Source organism: Puma concolor, chromosome A2 (assembly GCF_028749965.1).
Source record: "Puma concolor isolate L17-30 chromosome A2, mPumCon1.1.hap2, whole genome shotgun sequence".
Classification (NCBI taxonomy): domain Eukaryota; kingdom Metazoa; phylum Chordata; class Mammalia; order Carnivora; family Felidae; genus Puma; species Puma concolor.
The window spans coordinates 16,093,273-16,107,576 of record NC_141668.1 but is presented as its reverse complement, the minus strand read 5'-3'; the positions used below and the strand labels follow the sequence as shown (position 1 = coordinate 16,107,576).

Genomic DNA, 14,304 nt, shown 5'->3' with positions numbered 1-14,304 from the left:
GACATAAACAAGTTCACAGAACACCAACATCAGACAAAGCCACCCTCTGACCTTGGTGGATCCAGACAAAAACAAGACCGATCCACATCATATCTGATATTAAAATATGGACATATCAAAATAAGGGCAATGCCCGAACCACAAAAATGACCAAACATTGCCCTCATCCTCCTAGAAGCCAGACCCTGTAGGCCCTTTCCCTACATCCTCTTGCTGAGATGCCCATGCTCCCCCACTGGTACACCAGCTCCCTGAGTTAGTAAATTCAGTGCTGGGTGATGCCAGGCATGCTTCTGGTGGTCCTTGGCTGAAGAACGTTGTGACAGTGTCCCTAGTCAATTCCCAGGGAAAGCAAGCCCAAGACCTAGCTTGTGACTGGTGACCAAAACCAGCTTGCTGTGTCCTTTGCCACTCTGATGGATGACTGCACTTTTCTTTTGTCTCCCTGTTAATAAGGTCCCACTTCATACAAGTGATGCCTGGCATGTGGCTGAGTGTCCCTCAGACTGGGCTTGGCCTCCGAGAGCCTTGAATTGGGGCAGGAGTCATTCCATTCACAGGTGCATAAAAGAGTACTCGAGCCCACATTTGCAGAATGACAAAAAGCCAGGTGACTCGGACCTTTCCCAATCACGCTCCTGGGTAAATGAGATTTCATGGAGGTAGTTTGGTGAAATTGTGCTGATTTAACATGCTTCAAAGCCCATCGCTATGCTTACGAGTTTACATCTAAAGAGCAGAACTAAGTAATTTGTCTTTAAATTTATGAAAGCTTTGTTCTCCTAGGCATCTCTTCAGGGTACTTAATCGTAAAGCAAGTACAAAAACAAAAGCACTTGTCAATATAGCCATCTGTATTCTGGAAAATGTCCTATCCTTCATTTCCTTCCTTCCTTCTTCTGTTCCTTCTTCCTTTCCTTCTTCCCTTCCCTTCCTTTCCTTCCTTCCTTCCCTTCCTTATTGTTTAATAGTCCTGTCCTCTACTGCAAGGAAGCTGGACCAGCAAAGAAACTAGGGGGGATGCATTGACCCCCCCATGACACAGCCACCCACGCAGCCACTCTTCGCCAGCTACTCTATCCTACCTGCCCTCCTCACTCCATCACCCAAAAGACAAACACAGGGAGCTGCTTATGAAAACTAGCCACCCCCTCCTTTGCTTTTGACATTGAATGGAGTCACTCTGAACCATCAAAGAAAATGTCCTTCAGGTGAATCTGGGGCCTCGAGCACTGGAAACCAGCGATTTATATAATTCAACACCACATCAGGCTTCTGTCCTAAGTGCTCACTGCGTCCAGTCCCCTGCTGGAACTAGGTCTGCTTCAAATGTAACCTTCTCCTCCGGGGAACTTAGCTTCTGTGACTGACACCAAGATGCCCAGTTTGTACCTGCCTCACTATTTGTTTTCACAGTAGTGTTGGCACATGCTACAGACACCATGATATATACTTAATTGAAATGTTACAAACTATCTCCACACAACAGAATGACCAGCACAGTTACTGAGGGACTGGTTGGAGGTTGCTCACTCGGTAAATAAAATGGAATCATTCGTTGAATTTGTGGGCACGCCTCTGAGCAGAGCCAGGCATAGACTTCTTGACCATGAAAAGTGCCCCTGAAGCCACCTGGACAGCCAAGCGAGTGACCCACCTCTGTCTGTAAACTTACTTCCACGTGCCATTTCTGAACATCGGTCGGACACTCCAAGAAGAGCCAAAGATGTTGAAAGACTTGGAGAAGCAGTCATTGTAAATCAAGCCCGTGTAGATGGAGAAGATGCCCATAAGGAGAATCAGATAGCGTCCGTGGAAGAAGGTATTCCAGATCTGGTCTCAGGGAGACAGAGAAGATGGCCGTCAGGGGGCTTGGCACCAGAGCCTGGGGTGGGGGAGAATGTGTTATGGGATGTCTCCAGCACCAGTGGAACATCCACGGCAAGGCACACAGGCCCCACACAGAGGGGCCACAGCACGGGGCAACATCAAAGCGATCCAAATAGAGCACACACACCGTAATTTCCCCGAGCCTAAATGCATCAGTCAGAAAAGTCCTAGACCGGTGGTTGTTACTGTGGAAGAAAAACCATATAAGCCTCAGAATCTTTAAGTCATCACTGGTTAGAAAACATAATTGAAGGGGCGCCTGAGTGGCTCAGTCAGTTAAGCGTCTGACTTCGGCTCAGGTCATGATCTCACGGTTCATGAGTTCGAGCCCCGCATCGGGCTCTGTGCTCACAGCTCAGAGCCTGGAACCTGCTTCAGATTCTGTGTCTCCCTCTCTCTCTGGCCCTTCCCCTCTTGAGCTCTGTCTCTCTCTCAAAAATAAATAAACATTAAAAAAAAAAAAAAGAAAAAGAAAACATAACTGAAGCGGAGGCTGAGGCCTCACACGTTATGGAGGGACATGAAAGTGTACAGCCACTCTTTTTTTTTTTTTTTCCCAACGTTTTTTTATTTATTTTTGGGACAGAGAGAGACAGAGTATGAACGGGGGAGGGGCAGAGAGAGAGGGGGAGGGGCAGACAGAATCGGAAACAGGTTCCAGGCTCCGAGCCATCAGCCCAGAGCCTGACGCGGGGCTCAAACTCACGGACCGCGAGATCGTGACCTGGCTGAAGTCGGACGCTTAACTGACTGCGCCACCCAGGCGCCCCTGCAGCCACTCTTTCAAGTACTTCTAGGAGACAAGCTCCGAGCTGGATGCATATGGCAGCTAAATTTCATGGCAAGTCAAAGCTCCACTCATTCTGTCATAAAATCAAGTCTTGTCTAAGCACGTCCACTAAGAAGAGTCAAGTGCTTTCTATAATACCGGATGATGGGTGTCAATCATTCACAGACCTGCCAAAGTGTAGCTCTGAGATTTCAATTCTTTATTCTAGGAAGCTACGGCTCTTACAGTGTTGGTCACACAAAACTATATTGGCCAGAGGTGGAGTTTCCCACTAACCTCGCTTATGATTAAGCTGCTGTGACATCACTGAACTAGCTCTAGTTAAGACAACTTGTAATAAAAGTTTGCAGATATTCTTAAAATTCAGAACACAGCTAAAGGCATGTTTCCAGCTTACAAGATGTATTCCAGTGAACACAGAGCTCATAAGAACACTGAGCATGGACTGATTGTGGGAGAAGGGCTCTGCCATGAGAAAAACTATTTGTGATATTTTAAGTGAAAAAAAAAAGGCCACAAATTAATATGCAATATGTGAGCCCTATTTTTAAAAATGTTGAAAAATTTGTGTATAAGCGCAGAAAAAATACAGGAAGATAGATAAAAACATTAGTTGTGATTTTCTCTAGGTAGTTAAATTGCTGTATTTTCCCAATTTTAAAAATAAACATATATTGTTTTTTATAATCAAAGAAAAAAATTCATGTTAGGAGGGGAAAAACTTAAAAATAAAGAGAGATCAATGCCTTGTCAAGCAATGTACAAAAAACAAAAATGCTGGAAGAAATTGCACCACACCATCCAAAGCACTGACCTTTGGACAGGAATTTCAAGGCTGAATTTTGGCCCCTTTATCCTTTCTATCCTTTGCTTTTCATAAAACAGGTTGGTTTCTTTAGTGAAAACAACATACACATTTTTCAGATTCTACTTATAACCTCGGAGAACTGAGGCAAGGTATTCGACAGACACCCACCTCGTTGTTGGTCTTCTGGGAGAGCAAGCGTCTCTCATTAAGGACCATCCAAAGGGCTGCCAGGAGCATGATGATCCCATGACCACAGTCTCCAAACATCACAGCGAAGAGGAAGGGGAATGTGATGATGGTATAGGGAGCTATAGAGGGGAGACCCACAACAGCCTGAGTCCTTCCCACGGCCAGTGGCTCCATCAAAGATCTGTCTAACATGATCCGTGACCCACAGCTGGTTCCCTCGTATCTTTCTGATTCTGTCTTCCCTCCCCATCCCCAACATTTGCTGAGCTCGCACACACATTAGCTTATCAATAAGTAAGCATTATAAGTCCCTGTTTACAGATGACCTGAGTTTTGAAGCAGTTTGGTGACTTGCCCAAGATCACAAAATGTATCGGGTCTTAAAACCAGTTTCCCATCTCTGAGTGTTTCGTATACTCCACATGTATCACACACCTCTACTCACAGGATACCCAGCCTATGGGGTCGCTGCATTACAGGTCACAAGATTAGGACTCTGCTTGGAGAAAAAGAGCACTATAGACTACGTGGCTGAAGGGCACCTGGTCTACCCTTTTTATTTTACAAACCAGACTACCAATATCACACAGCTTATGTCACTTAGAATCCAGTCTTCTGACTCCAAGTCCTGGAAGCCAGCTGTGTTCCCATCTCACCCACAAAACAGCTACAGCTCTGTGAAAATGTTGAGATGACCCCACTGAATCGTTAAGGAAACAAGAACTGAATTTGACTGCCTAATAAGGCAATGGTTCAAGGGAGAACAGGTGAAATCTTGACAAAGAACAAATCTTTCACTAATCACCATTTAGGCAACCAATGCAGAGCATTAGGAAGCCAAACAAAATTTTAGGAATGATCCAGTTTTAAGCAATTCACCTCCTAGGCCACCCAAGGGGTAAATCTTAACCAGTTTTCATTTTCAAGTTGCCCCATTATACAATGCATCAGACACTTTACCTGGGTTTATTTCCCGGTAACTGCCCACACCATATGCATCTACAATATTCTGGAAGCCAGCTGTGAATTTATTGGTCCTGTTAAATGTGGGAGGAGATGTTTTAGACTGCACTGCAGTCAGGATGGGGACCATGGAGGAGCCACTTAGTTCCTACAAAAGAACAAACAAAAAAAAAATTGACAAAAACGTAAGGAAGAGTGTGAGCACATGGATGTCCAATTCCTGCCATCCCTTATAGGTGAACTTGGGACAATTTCTTGACCTCTCCGACACCCATGACCACTCTGTAAAATACCTTCCTAATATCTAATTTATCTTACAGGAGAGTCATCAAGAAAGTGGAGTTCTGGCCATTTCCATTCTCCTGCTCCTGCCAATTCACCTGTTATGCCCAGTTCTGGGTCCTCTCCTCTTCCTTTCTCCCTACTCACACCCTCAAGAGTTAACCCACTTTCTTGATTCTGCCCTTTTCTTCCAAATGGTCCTACTCCCTCCCCAGTTTCGATTCTGTTTTAATTTCCTGTCTGGGCTTTCAAACTCTCATGTCTCAGCAACCCCACAATATCCAGGAGCCTAAAATCAAACTCATCAACTTGCCCCAAAGCCAGGTTCTCCCTTGGCCTCCCTGCTCCTTCAGCAGACTCCGTTCTCCAGATCCCTGAACCTTGGGAATCATCAGATGCGTCTCTTCTCCTGGTTCAATCAATCGATCACCAAATCCTGCTGATTGTCCCTTTAAAGTCCTTCTTTTTCTCGCTCCCATAACCACTAGCCTAGCCCTGAGCCTCCCCATTTAGCCTATGCTGCAGATGGTGCAATCCTTCTTTCATAAAATAAAACAAACAAGTACTGCTTCCGTCATGTTACTCCCCTACTCAAAAATCTTCAAAGGCTTCCTATTACCTAGAGAATGGAATCAAAATTCTTCCATTTGGTCATCAAGACTTCCTTCCAATATTGACTATTGCTCCCTTCACACCTTCACCCCCACTACTTCTGCACAGAAACAGGTGACTTTACACCAGCCATCTCTCTTCTTCACTTACCCAGGTATGAACCGTTCCCCAGGCTCACTCCCCAGGAACCTTTCGGTCAGTCCAAAGTCTAACGGTACTTACCACCTGCACACTCAGTGGGACTTAGCACTGGCTAAATGCCCATCAATCCTCCTAAAATGCCATGAGGTCCGTATCACCTTCCTACCCAGCCCCACTTGACAGGTGAGGGAACAAAGGTCCAGAGAGGTTAAGTAACTTCCCCTAGGTCCCACCGCAAGCGGTGGAGTTCTTTACTCTCTTGTGATATATCTTTTCATGTGTGAGATTATGATCTCCCTAAGGGCAAGAATTATGGTGCTTCATTTTTCTTAACATGTGCCCCAGCAGCTGACATAACCCCTGGCATAGAGTAAGTATATTTTGCTTGTTTGTGATGCTGACAACGAAAGTTAGCCTATTACACTTCTCTCCTCACCTCCTACCCACGTAGAGCCTTCTACTCCTATCTGGGAAAGACTTGTTATTTCAGAGGGCTGAAGACACTGAAGAAACAGTCCGAAGCAGACTTGTAGAAGTTTGGCCCCTCTGTGATTACAGGATGACCCTGTCTCGTTCACATACGTGCGTCAGGACACCTCCCCGGTGGCCCTGCTGTCTTGTCCATATCGCACGGAAATGTTTCTAAAATGCAAACTGGATTGTGCCGCTCTAGCATGGGCATAAAATCAGATCCCTTATACCACTGTTAAGTCCTTCAGGACCTGCCCTGCAGCCTCTCCCTGACCTTCTTCCCATTCTTGAAACTTGCCACACTTTCACTCCAGCCAGGTGGGCCTGCACTCCATGCTCCTCCCCACCTCCATCCACCTGCTCACTGATGACCCTTCCATGGTTCAGCTCAGGCATCACTTCCTCCAGGGAGCACCCCTGCCCTTCCCAAGCTGGGTGAAATGAATGCTCTTTCTAGGTGCATTGTTGGACTACTATATGGGGACATTTAAATCCAGCCTTCTGGCTTCAGGATCACAGTCAGGTCACTTGTACTTTGTGTGACTCAGTTTCCTCATATGTACAAAGGGGATAAAGATAGCTCCTGCCTCCTAGGCCAATTCCATGTCAAGGCCTTTACTTCCAGATCCTTCAGCTTGAAATTTCTCCCTCCTATCCTGTCACCTGCTCCTGCTCCAAGCCACCCGCTCAGAGGGGCCTTCTGAGGGCAACAGCCCTATCACAGTATTGTAAGACCTAAAATTCCAGGTGTCACCTTGATGTCTTTGAGTCTCACAGGGCCCCAAAGTCCAAGCCATGAGTTCCTCTGTTTTCATCAGATTTGCCTCCCATGGAGGGGGAAGGGCTCCCCACCCAGCTAGCTCTCTCATAGGCCAGACCATTTGCACACTGCCCAGTCTTCGACCCAATGGGCTTCACCCCCCTGCCACCCCAGAAAGGTATTCTAACAAGCTACTCACATCCTCCCATGGAAACCAGACCCCCTCCTCTTGTGGGAGGCTGCCTCCCATAGCCCGGCTGGCTCATTGTGCCCCCAAGTGCAAGCCCCAAGTACAACCTCCATGCGGCCCTGTGTGGGGAGTGGTGTCCTCCTGCCCTGGGCTATAAGCATATGTGACTAATCAACCGCTGCCAGTTTCATGTGTCCGATGGCCAGTGTTGTGTGTTTGGCCATCTTGTACCATTTAGGGCAGAGTTTCCTTTCTTCACCAACGGGGTGAACAGGTGATCAGAACAAAGCTCCTCTCCCCCCACCCCATCCTCCACCATCTGCCGCCCTCCTGCTCACCACCATCACCACCTGAAATCACATTAGTTATGGACATGCCTACTATCTGTCTTCCTTTCTAGAAAGTCTGTCAGACCAGGGCTTCATTCTGCCTGCATAGCCCTGGATCTGTTCCTGGTGCACAGTGACCATCTGGAGAGGTGAATGACGAAGGCTGTAAGATGAACCAAGGTACAGAGTGCAGAGCATAGCTGTGGGCACAGAGTGAGCACAGGGGTCTGGCTGTTTGTCTTTCTGGCCAGACGGTGACCTTCATGAGAGAACGGACATACCTACGGTCACACCGCATGTGGGACCTACAGTCTCATCTAGCAGAGTGACTAGCACATCAGTGCTCAACATGCGCTTGCAGTAAATCAGAGAGATGGTGGATATCTGTCAAACATCGAGAAGAAAAGGAATTTTCTGATACATGCCCAGCACTAGATTAAGAATTGAAGATACAGGGACGCCTGGGTGGCTCAGTCAGTTACGCGTCCAACTTCGGCTCAGGTCATGATCTTGCAGTTCGTGAGTTCGAGCCCTGCATCGGGCTCTCTGCGGACAGCACAGAGCCTGCTTCAGATCCTCGGCCCCCTCCCTCTCTCTCTCTGTCTGCCCCTCCCCCACCTGTGTGCATGTGCTCACTCTCTCTCTCTTTGTCAGAAATACATAAACATTAAAAATTAAAGAAAAAAAGAAGAACTGAAGACACAAAGATGAAGGAGACTTGCCACTTGTCACCAGCAAGTCACTTATGAACTTCATGTGACTTAGGAAGATGACAACCTTAGCGCCTGACAGAGGGGCTGCGGAGGCTGGACGCGACTCCTCCTCCCCCTCCCCTGCTCCATCTGCCACTCACCATGCCTTGCTCTAATGCCCTCTTGATGCGCCCAGTGTCTGCCACCGGGAACCAGATTTCAGCAATGACGCACTGCTGGGTGACGTCAATGTTGCACATGTTCAGGATGTGGTAAATAGCTTTCATCTTCTGCACTTTAATGACCCAGGAGTGCCAGTTGGCAGCTGCTTCTTGGAGGAGGCGCTGACGGTGAGACTCTGTTTGTGTGATGACCTGGGCGAGACAGACACACAGAGAAACAAGGAACACACAGGGAGCCCCGCAATGGGGCAAAATGGAAGCTCGTCAGTCACAAAGGCTTCTTCCGCTCTGGGCTCCCTCCCCTGGCCTGTGGCCCTTCCCCGCCCTCAACCCTCATGAGCAGAGTATCTTCCCTTGTAGAGGTTAATACCCTTGGGCAAAGATCGTATCTTCCTTTTCTTCTAAATTCCTTACAGTACTATTGTCATACGTTGAATTGTGTCTCCAAAAAAGATAGGCTGAGTCCTAACCGCTTGTACCTATGAATGTGACCTTATTTGGAAACAAGGTCTTTGCAAATGGAATTAAGTTAAGGTCATACTGGAGTGGGGTGGGCCCTAACTAATATGACTGGTGTCCTTATAAGGGATTTGGACATCTAGGCACACAGGGAAGAATGCCCTGTGCGATTCAGGCAGAGACTGGAGTGAGGTATCTACAAACCAAGGAACACCAAAGATTGCAGACAACGACCAGGGGCTAGGGAGATGTCTATGTCTCTTCGGGCTGCTATAATACAATACCATAGAGGGTGGCTTACAAACAACAAAAACTTATCGTTTGCAGTCCTGGAAGCTGGCGGTCTGAGATCAACGCACTCACCATCACGCACTCACCATCACGGTCAGGTGAGGATCCTCTTCTGGGCTATCCTCACATGGTAGAAGGGGCAAGTGAGCTCTCCGGGGCTTCCTTCATAAGGGCACTAATCCCATTCACGGGGGCCCCCTCCTCATAACCCAATCACTTCCCAAAAGCCCCACCCCCTAATACCATCGCCTTGGGCATTAGGTTTTCAACCCAGGAGTTTGGAGGTGGGGGCAACACAGAAAAGGACCCCTTCCTAGAGCCTTCAGAGGAAGCACAGCCCTGCTGACACCTAGATCTCAGATTTCCAGCCTCTAGAACCGTGAGAGAATAAATTTCTGTTGTTTTAAGCCACCCAGTTTGTGGTAATTTGTTATAGCAGCCCGAGGAAATTAATACATCTATCAAACTGCTTTTTGTACCTAATGTCTTCAATAAACAAGTGAATTAATGAAGGAGGGAATGGACAATTTTGCCCACAGAGTTTACTTATTTAATGGGACTCATTTTTGTTCAGGGCTATAAGAGAGTACCCTTCTCAGCAACGTTCTCAGGTGGCTCCCCAGGAGCGTAAGTTTGGCATAACTTCTTTTCCCCATGAGGTTTCCCTAAAATCTAGTAGGGAGCGTTCGGGGAAAGGAGTTCAAGGGTAATTGCTTTAGGGAAGCACAGTCTCTTTGACAAGTGAGAAAGAAGGAGGAGAAGGGATTAAAGAAATTAAGCAAAGATTTTTCTGGGAAGGCAAAGACATTTGTTATCCTAAGAGTTTTGAAACACACACACATTCGCACACCTAATTCCTGAAGATACTCACGGAGGATCCAGAACTGTGCTAACAACCAACACGGCAGACACATGCGGCCATTAAAATTTTAAACTTAATTAAAATGAATTGAAAATAAAAATTCAGGGGCGCCTGGGTGGCGCAGTCGGTTAAGCGTCCGACTTCAGCCAGGTCACGATCTCGCGGTCTGCGAGTTCGAGCCCCGCGTCGGGCTCTGGGCTGATGGCTCAGAGCCTGGAGCCTGTTTCCGATTCTGTGTCTCCCTCTCTCTCTGCCCCTCCCCCGTTCATGCTCTGTCTCTCTCTGTCCCAAAAATAAATAAACGTTGAAAAAAAAATTAAAAAAAAAAAAAAAAAGAAAAGAAAAATTCAGTTCCTGGTCAGTCAGAGAAAGACAAAAATCCTATGCCTTCACTCACATGAGGACTTTAAGAGACAAAAGAGATGAACATAAGGGAAGGGAAACAAAAATAATATAAAAACAGGGAGGGGGACAAAACAGAAGAGATTCATAAATATGGAGAACAAACTGAGGGTTGCTGGAGGGGTGGGGGGAGGAGGGATGGGCTAAATGGGGAAGGGGCATTAAGGAATCTACTCCTGAAATCATTGTTGCACTGTATGCTAACTAATTTGGATGTAAATTTTAAAAAAAGAAAAAAGAAAATTTTTAAAAAAGAAAAAAAATGAATAAATGTTAAAAAATTTAAAAAACAAATTTTAAAAAAGTGAAAAAAACATTCAGTTCCTCAGCTGCCCTAGCCACGTGTCAAGTGCTCAGTGGTTACGTGGAGCTCATGGCCACGGCATTGCAAGTCAGACAACATGTCCACAGAAAGTTCCGGTGGAACGCATTCATCTACAATAAACAACCTGACGTAGGCCCAGCAGCATTCAGAGACTACTTTGAAAGTTTACTGAAGCAAGTGTTCTAATCACAGAAGTGCTGAGTGTCACCCTGGGGGACCACTAACTTTACAAAAGGATCTGAATTTGAGGTATGTGCCCTCGGTGAAACAGGACTCACTCACTGTTTTTACAGAAGTAATTGGTCAGCTCAAAGAAGTGCGTGAGTCCATGGAAAAAGAATCCGTCAGACTGGTTGGTCAACTGAATTGGCTAGTTAGCTGTACCATAGATGTGGCCTCGGTGATAATATCAGACTGGGCTGGCCACCCAAAAGCCGACTGGGGCTGCGGTCAGTTCTCGGCCCAGGAAGAGCAGGACTGACATCCCCAATCACCCCCTGCACCCCCGTGAACACTGCTTTCTGATTACGAAATCTCCTGCAGTGGTAGCTGGGAGAGCACAGCTACCATTCCAGCCAGGCTGGAAGCGAGGGCCCTGGGACACAGGACTTCTCTGGAAGTGGGGGAGGTAGGTCACGCGCCTCAACGCCTCACTCACGGTGATTAAATCTTCCAGCTTCACATTGATGCTGGCCAGCATCTCTCTGCGCTCCGCTGCAGGCTCCGGGCAGGGATATATGATGGCTCGAAACCTGTGTTTTCATACATTCCAAAGGTCACAAGGCGGGGGGTTACTGTGGAAAAGCATTCCACATGTCCTCTTCTGCTAGCCATCCCTGGCTTCGGTTGGATGACCCTCCTTTTCTAGAATAACTGTCTCTTTGGCACTCGGAAAGCGAATCCCAGTTCTAAGGGTTCCCAATGCATTGCTCGCACTATTTGAATTAAAGCTATGGTTCTATTATATGAATGAGCTTCGTTCAAACCAAAGAAACTGTGGGCTGTTATGTAAATAAGACTACAGCGTGACTTGTCTCTTCTTGTCCCCAGAATATATTAATGCAATAACGTCCTTCCCTACTGAATAATTTCTGCTGGAATAAAACGATTCTGTAAAATCAGAAACAATTCAGCATGCAGTTTGCCTACTCATTAGTGGCTGATAAAGGGTGTGAGAGGGAATACACTTATTTGATTACAATGTCTACTTTTAGTTACCTTGAGTTTTGCTGATTCAAGTCCTCTCTGCTCCTAGTCCCACAGCTCTTAAAAATTATTTGCATTTTAAAAAATTTAGGGGCGCCCGGGTGGCTCAGTCAGTTGAGCTTCCAACTTCCGGCTCAGGTCATGATCTCACAGTCTGTGAGATGGAGCCCCACGTCGGGCTCTGTGCCGACAGCTCAGCCTGGAGCCTGCTTCAGATTCTGTGTCTCCCTGTCTCTCTGACCCTCCCCCTTCATGCTCTGTCTCTGTCTCAAAAATAAATAAACATTAAAAAAATTTTTTTTAATTTGTTTAATTTTTTTTTTTTTTGAGAGAGAGAGAGAGAGAGAGAGAGAGAGAGAGAGAGAGAGAGAGAGAATGTGAGTGGAGGAGCAGCAGATAGAAAGGGAGACCAGAATCCAAAGCAGGCTTCAGGCTCTGAGCTGTCAGCACAGAGACCAACTCAGGGCTCGAACTCACCTCAAGATCATGACCTGAGCTGAAGTCAGATGCTTAACTGACTGAGCTACCCAGGTGCCCCATAAAAATCAGTCTCATGTTTAACATTACCTGGTCAAACGTCAGAAAGTTGTTCTAAAATCCTAAGGGATCTCAAAGAAGGCCCAGTCAAGAGTACTCTGTCTCCCATCCCTCTTCACCTAATCATGACCCAATCCCTGATGAAAGAGCCATGAACAGTCTCTTACCCATCACAGATCTTCTTGATTTTCTGTCTGAGTTGCTCTCCTTGATAAAATATGATGAAAATATTCTTCTTAATTTCTTCTTTCTGGAAAATCAAAAATTATATTTATATATATATAATGTTTTCTTTGTGGTTATAATGTAACAGAAATGTAAAATCTTGTTTTCATATTTTAAAAAAATTATAAATTTGGGGCACCTGGGCGGTTCAGTTGGCTAAGCATCCAAATGAAAGAAAGAAAGAAAGAAAGAAAGAAAGAAAGAAAGAAAGAAAGAAGAAAACTTCACCCTCTCCCAGTTAATCTAATTCGTTATTCCTTATGGTTGAAGGAAAGGCCCCTGAAACAGGTCAAGGCAGCCTTAAAACAACAACCAACAACTGGCTACACTAGCTGGACTACAGCTGGGCCTGTTTTCAGCTCTAACCCTACACTTAAGAGACGGGTTGATAAACAAGAAACCATGCAGAAGACAGGAACCAGGATATTATAAAGCTTAAAATGAAAATAGCTGACCTAGCTCGCTAAAGTTAACTCACACACAACTTTTAATGTTTATTTATTTTTGAGAGAGAGACAGAGACAGGGCATGAGTGGGGGAAGGGAGACACAGAATCTGAAACAGGCTCCAGGCTCCAAGCTGTCAGCAAAGAACCCACCACGGGGCTCAAACTCGGGAACGGCGAGATCATGACCTAGGCCAAAGTCGAATGCTTAACCAACTGAGCCACCTAGGTGCCCCAACTCATACACAACTTCTATATTTCAGGGGTGAGTGGGTGTTTGATGTTTAACAAAGATAAAGCCATGCCTAAGTTTTGACTCACTGTATGCCCATAAGAACACTGATTAAAATGCAAATCGAAAGTTCAAGTTTGACAGTTCACAAGAAAGAGAAAATATATATTTCACAAATATATATGAAAATGTTCAAGCAAAGAAATGAGCTATTTTGCTCTTATTTAGTTCGGGGTGGATGGGGGTAAAAGTAAAGTTATGAAATCCATTTTTGGAAAAGTTATAACCACACACCATTCAGGGCACTGGAATCAGGTATGGCCCCACTGAAAAGTCATTTGTCAGGACCCATCAAATGTCATGAAAATGCCCATACCCTTTAAACCAGCAATCCTATTTCCTTGAATTTATATCATGGAAATAATTCAAAAGAAAATAATCCACATGCACGAAGATGTTCATCACAGTGTCTATATTCTGGAGAAACACAGGAAATAAAGTCCATAAATAGATACTTAATGTCACATCAACTCACTGGAAATCCTAGGCATCAATTAAAAAGAAGATAAATTGAATCGTCTCTTTGGCAGCAGGTGAGGGGTATTTAAGATTTGGGGAGCTGCTTGGTTTACGTTATTTCCAAAGGTTCCTTTGTCCAAGAAACACTGGTCCTTTTCTGAATCCTTCAATTCCACTTGTCCCTCAATCCACCAGAACCAGGAATCTGCTCTGATCTCATCTGATCTGCTCAGTGACCTTCAATGTTAACAGGCTAAGGTCATCCTTTTCCAGATGCTGACTTTATGAATACTGTCTCTACCACCATGACTATTACATGCCAAAACATGTAATAGTCATGTTTTGATAGTAGGTTGTCAAAGTGATGATTTAAAGTCAATTTTTGAAATAATATCTATAAGGGACACATAGTGATATAGAGGAATTTTGTATTAGCTCAGATCAAGAGAAGGCCAAAAAAATGTTTCCATGTTTATTACTACGACCTGCCTATGGCTTATGA

At 45.6% G+C, this 14,304-nt stretch overlaps 1 protein-coding gene across 4 annotated transcripts in view; it reads right to left on the bottom strand.

The window, feature by feature from the left end:
- ATP6V0A4 (ATPase H+ transporting V0 subunit a4) overlaps window positions 1–14,304 on the bottom strand; it is a 95,832-nt gene that overhangs the window by 41,080 nt on the left and 40,448 nt on the right. For all 4 annotated transcript variants that reach the window (XM_086689043.1, XM_086689041.1, XM_086689051.1 and 1 more), the window contains 6 exons: window positions 12,549–12,631; window positions 11,297–11,390; window positions 8,279–8,491; window positions 4,638–4,788; window positions 3,657–3,796; window positions 1,676–1,833 (listed from right to left, as the gene is read on the bottom strand). In XM_086689043.1, coding sequence (XP_086545169.1) covers window positions 1,676–1,833; window positions 3,657–3,796; window positions 4,638–4,788; window positions 8,279–8,491; window positions 11,297–11,390; window positions 12,549–12,631 — 839 coding nt within the window. The remainder of the gene's footprint in view (window positions 1–1,675; window positions 1,834–3,656; window positions 3,797–4,637; window positions 4,789–8,278; window positions 8,492–11,296; window positions 11,391–12,548; window positions 12,632–14,304) is intronic.